This window comes from Taurulus bubalis (genome assembly GCF_910589615.1).
Source record: "Taurulus bubalis genome assembly, chromosome: 7".
NCBI lineage: Eukaryota > Metazoa > Chordata > Actinopteri > Perciformes > Cottidae > Taurulus > Taurulus bubalis.
In genome coordinates this window covers 3,719,874-3,724,825 of record NC_136595.1, presented here as the reverse complement: position 1 = coordinate 3,724,825, position 4,952 = coordinate 3,719,874, and the positions used below count along the sequence as shown (strand labels likewise).

The window sequence follows — 4,952 nt, the reverse complement described above, 5'->3', positions numbered from 1 at the left end:
TCTTTCTAAAAAGGTGCACTATTCGTCTGTGGGATGTTGTTAAAGCACCGAACAATACTTTTTTTTAAACTCGGGAACTCTCGAGGACTCCTTTTTGATACGCCATGCTCACACTCATGCTGGATGTTTATGATCAAAATATTTTTTTAAGTGATTTTTGCAGATATAATTTTTTTCCCCCAAGACTTTGCTGAACAAATAAATCCAATAAACACAAGTATTGGAATTAATTTGGGGTTCCTACGACGACTCGAACACAGGGGGAAAGAGGTCTGCAGTTTATCAGGTTTTAACAGATTTCTTTTCTTTTTTTTTTACATACACAAGTTTTAATTTGATGTGGACACTTCTTCCACTCCTAGGATAATGTTATCTCACTTGTTTAATCGACACTTTGAAGGTTTAATATGGTTGGGCACGGCCCCTTACATTGGCCATGTACTCATGTTCAGATTGGATCCAGCAACTCTCACTGTTCACAAGTTCCATGCAGCCAGATTATATATTAATGAATGGAGGCTTTATTGATGTTCCCGGAGTGTTGTGAAGAAGAAGGAGAGCCGTGGTGTAGCTGGCGCCTGGTGGCGGAAGCCTGCAGCACTAAAACGCGCTGCTCGGGCATGACAGCCTGGAAAGAAGCGAGTCGGAGGCATACTCTCTCGCTCTCTTTCTGCTCATGTTCTGTCAGAAACACACTCCTCTCTCTGACAGAATATGTGTTACATGTAAGTATCAGCAGTTGTGTTGATCAACAACATGCATGTGTTATCAGCAAACCGCTTTTCTTTCTTTGTGCATGCATAAAAGCGCACCGTACCCTGACGCGTATTACCCATGGCAACTGTGGCACCCTCTTTCTGTGTGCTATCTGGGTTCTTTTCGTTGCTCTTTTGACAACAACGTGTTTATTGCTTATTAGTTTTTTAGAGGTGCATGGTCTAGGGGCGGTCTCGTCATGCCAGTTGTTGGCCAGGTTTGTCGGAGGAGGGCGGGCTCTTCCCCGGGAAGGTTAAGTAGCTGCCCGCGTCGGAGCAGAGAGAGCATTCCGCGTCAGTCCTCCTCTCTCGCCACCTCTCTGTCTCTGACTCGCAGGGAAACTCTGACTTTTATACCGAGGCTAAATTTAGGGGGCTTGGCCGGTGCTCCTCATCCTGAACGCGCTTCCTTCCCCCAGCCGCGCATTGGTCTGACTTCTGCTGCGAACAATATTTATAAGAAACGCTGCTCCCTCCAGAAGGCACAGCTTGCGCATGAGTGCAGAGAGCAGCAGCTCATCGGACCGCACTCTGAAGCTTCTTTTTTCCGACTTTTTCTGGAGACTCAGCGGACTCTGGTGATATACTTTTGAAACAGAGAAGTTGCATTTTCTCAATATTTCAGGACTTTTAAAACTTTTTTTTAAAGAACGCATGGAAATGGCCTTGAGTGGGACCATTCTACCATCAATCTCTACATTTGCCACCCAAAAGGAGAAATGTTGGGAAGATGTAAGTTGTGCTTTTCTACATATTTACACGTGTATTTAGTCACAGAGCGTAATACCTCTCTGCTGCTGCGGTCAGTCTGGCATATCAGAAATCACGGTGTTTGATGGCATTTAAAGCTAACTTTGGATGTTTGTATAGTCTTGGTCGTATTCAGCCCGTTCTCTCCACTTGTTTAGCTGTTTTCGAGCTACTGTTTTATTGATTCTCTTTACTCTCCGTTCCAGAGGTGGAAGTGTGACATGAGCGGCGTTGCGCTCAACATGGACAGCAGCTGCCTCGGCAGAAAAGACGAAGAGGACCTGGATAAGTTCTTGGATCTTGAGTTTATTCTCGCTAACACCACCGTGTCCGACAGCGCGCCGGCCGTGGGGACTGGGGGAGAGTCCTACCGGCTCCAGGAGTCCGGGGTGTCCATTTATCACCAGCAGCCGACCACCTACACCTCTGTCCCGGACATGAACAGCCCTCCTCCGCCCTACAACAGCCTGATGGCGGAGCTCCTTCGCTCCGACGTGGATACCAGCTTTCTCCCCGGGAACGGCCCCAGCATCCACGGCAGATTCCAAATCAGCTCCGCGCCTTTCCCGACCACTCAGGATTTATTCCCGGAGCATCTGAACATTAAAGTGGAGCCCGCCTCCATGGACACGTACGGACCCGCCATGGGTCTGGTGCCTCAGAGCTGCGCCAAAGTCAAGCACGAGGGCAGCGTCTCCTGCATGATGTCGTACGAGCAGCAGCCGCGGCTGGCCAACTCCCCGCAGGCCGCGCTGGGCAGCATGACACCGCCGCTGAGCCCGGACGACCTGATGAACTCCGAGTGCCACCAGCCCCAGATGTGCAACTCCGCCTCGCTGACGTTCCCGCAGAGTTTCCACCACGCTCACCACCGCTGCGCTTCCGGGGGATTCCCTCACGCGCACACGGGGATGCAGATACCTTTCCCCGTGGTGGCGCACCACCACCACCAGTTCCCCGGCATGTTCGCGGAGGACGCAGCCATGGGCATGCAGCAGCAGCCGGCGGCCGGTCAGCGGGTCCTGCTCACCCCGCCGTCCTCCCCGCTGGATGTGATGGACGCCAAGCCGAAGAGGGGTCGCCGGTCCTGGCCGAGGAAACGGACGGCGACGCACACCTGCACGTTTGCCGGCTGTGGGAAGACCTACACCAAGAGCTCCCACCTGAAGGCGCATCACAGGACGCACACAGGTAAGAGCCGCACGTTGAATGTAGGCACGCATGCTCTAATAACAAAATATGTATTTAATATTTTTTTTATTTTATTAAAATGTGTACATATCTAATGTTAGTTTTATTGACATTTTATTGACAACATTTAACAAAAAAAAGAAGAAAAACTCTGCTGCATGTAGGCTACTATAATGCACAATACACGACTGTGACGTCACTCACGGCTGTTGTTGTTTTTCACAGGAGAGAAACCGTACCACTGCAGCTGGGAGGGCTGCGGCTGGAAGTTCGCCCGTTCCGACGAGCTGACGCGTCACTTCCGGAAGCACACCGGACACCGGCCGTTCCAGTGCCACCTGTGTGAGCGTGCCTTTTCCCGCTCCGACCACCTCGCCCTGCACATGAAGAGGCACATGTGAGGAACGACAAGGACTCCTGTGCACCTGCAGGGACCCGATTCAAAGAGCTGCAACCATCCTATGATGAGAGACATAGACTCTATGATACACTGCCATACAGCATGATGACTAAACTGTAATACCGAGAGGAATATTAGAGTGATTTGTATTCCAATAGGGCAAAAGGAGCGTCAAGATGAGATGCTCTGAAATTATATTTTTTTGTGAAAAGATTTATTTAAATGTTATTTTTTTTGAGAGAAACAACAAACAAACCACAAAGCAAGGAAGAAAAACAGCCAAATACGACAGAAACGGATGAATTCTGTTCGAATCTTTTTAAACTATGTAGCTGGTACTACTTTGTTTTTGTTTTTTTGTAGGGAATGCTGTTATATAGACGACAGATTAAAGGAACATTCCACTGAACATGTCAGGCACATGCCACTGAAGCAACTGGAAGCAGACAATCCTTTTTGAAGAACATTGATTATATTTTTGTTTTCTTTGTACTTTCACCTATAGTGCCTTTTATAAGACGTTATTACACATCCTTACGAGCGCCATGTTCTCCACTGGCTAAGAAGACAAAGTCTGATCCTGTGTGTTATATCGTGAGTGTACGTGTGCGTGTGCATGTGAGATGAGCTTTTAGACAATGTTTTATTCTGAAACTGCCATTCATTCTGTCTTCCTTGAAGGCTTGAGTAGGATGTCTGTGATTCTGTAGGAAGGCTCACAGAAGTGCAATGCCATCTCAGCGCCACCTGATTGACAAAGGGCTACCCAGTCTTTAGCAACAACAAAAAAACAACCCAAAAATATTTGTTTGTTTGTGTCTTGAAGAAATGTACTGCCTTGTAAATTTTATCTTTTTTTCTAATATAATGTAAATAGTTTATTTTAATGTACATATTAAACTAAATGAATATGATGTCTGAGTCCTGAGTGTGATTGTCAAAGATGATGAAAGAACATGCTTTTGATGGGAAGGCTACACATTACACAAGTTTTAAAAGAACAGCTTTCCCAGGTTCCCAACCTGGAGGCCTGGACCCAAGACAAAACCTTGGGAGTCACATGAGTTTTTTCTTCTTCTCTTCCAAGACTAAAAAGTGTTACATCATCGTAGTGGTGCTGGTTGACCTGTCATGCCATCTCACACATGCATGGGTCTGCTTTACTTAAAACAAAGCTATGTCTACTTTGTTTCCAAATCAACCTGATATTGATTATATTCTGTCTCATAGTTTTATTTGAATAATTTGACATGCCTTCGGAAGTACAGTTATGAAGAAAAAAGACAAACATATATATTTTTCGGCCTACCTCAGAAGTGCAAACCAAAATCGTGAGCAAAATTGAGTGGCTTGTATATAAAATTATGGTTCAGTCCCGGAGGTGACGGTGTGGAGGGTCAGCCAGGTAAGCCGACCTCAGAAGCCGCTTCCATCCAGGGCCCCCGAGACGATGCTTCCCAGCTGGGACAGAGCAACTGCCAGAGCACTGCGGCAACCGCCTATAAATACAAACATTACATTGACATAATTACAGGGGCCTGATATAGAAGGAGGCTGCATCGGGGCAATGCAGGCAAACCGCAATGAGTGGGAGGGATGGAGGGGCGAAAGGAAAAGAGAAAACCCGGTCTCAAATCAACTGACCAGACCCGACTGGGACAAGTGTTGTCAGGCCGCTCATAGGGATGAAGATGTTATCGCTGTTGCATGCAAAGGAGGATTTTGTATCCTGCCTTTATTTTGAACAGTCACAGTTTACAGTTTTTAGACTATGCCACCATGAAACGTGGCATTTCTGCTCAGCAATCTATTAATTCCACATGCATATATCCCACAGGATAGCCATGAAACATATG

General features: G+C 47.0%; 1 protein-coding gene across 1 annotated transcript; it reads left to right on the top strand.

Moving 5' to 3' along the window:
- Nucleotides 1–1,217: 1,217 nt before the first annotated feature.
- On the top strand, nucleotides 1,218–4,010 carry LOC306738984 (Krueppel-like factor 2). The gene is made up of 3 exons (XM_079220919.1): nucleotides 1,218–1,487; nucleotides 1,712–2,696; nucleotides 2,922–4,010. The coding sequence occupies exons 1-3, from the start codon at nucleotides 1,410–1,412 to the stop codon at nucleotides 3,095–3,097; spliced, it is 1,239 nt and encodes a 412-aa protein (XP_079077045.1). The 5' UTR covers nucleotides 1,218–1,409; the 3' UTR covers nucleotides 3,098–4,010.
- Nucleotides 4,011–4,952: the final 942 nt, after the last annotated feature.

What these genes read in the sequence shown, in the direction of transcription:
- LOC306738984 (XM_079220919.1), top strand. Translation starts at nt 1,410, where the DNA reads ATGGAAATGGCCTTGAGTGGGACCATTCTACCATCAATCTCTACATTT. An exon ending in AGGAGAAATGTTGGGAAGAT is followed by an intron (nt 1,488 to 1,711) that starts GTAAGTTGTGCT and finishes TCTCCGTTCCAG; the next exon opens with AGGTGGAAGTGTGACATGAG. An exon ending in GCATCACAGGACGCACACAG is followed by an intron (nt 2,697 to 2,921) that starts GTAAGAGCCGCA and finishes TGTTTTTCACAG; the next exon opens with GAGAGAAACCGTACCACTGC.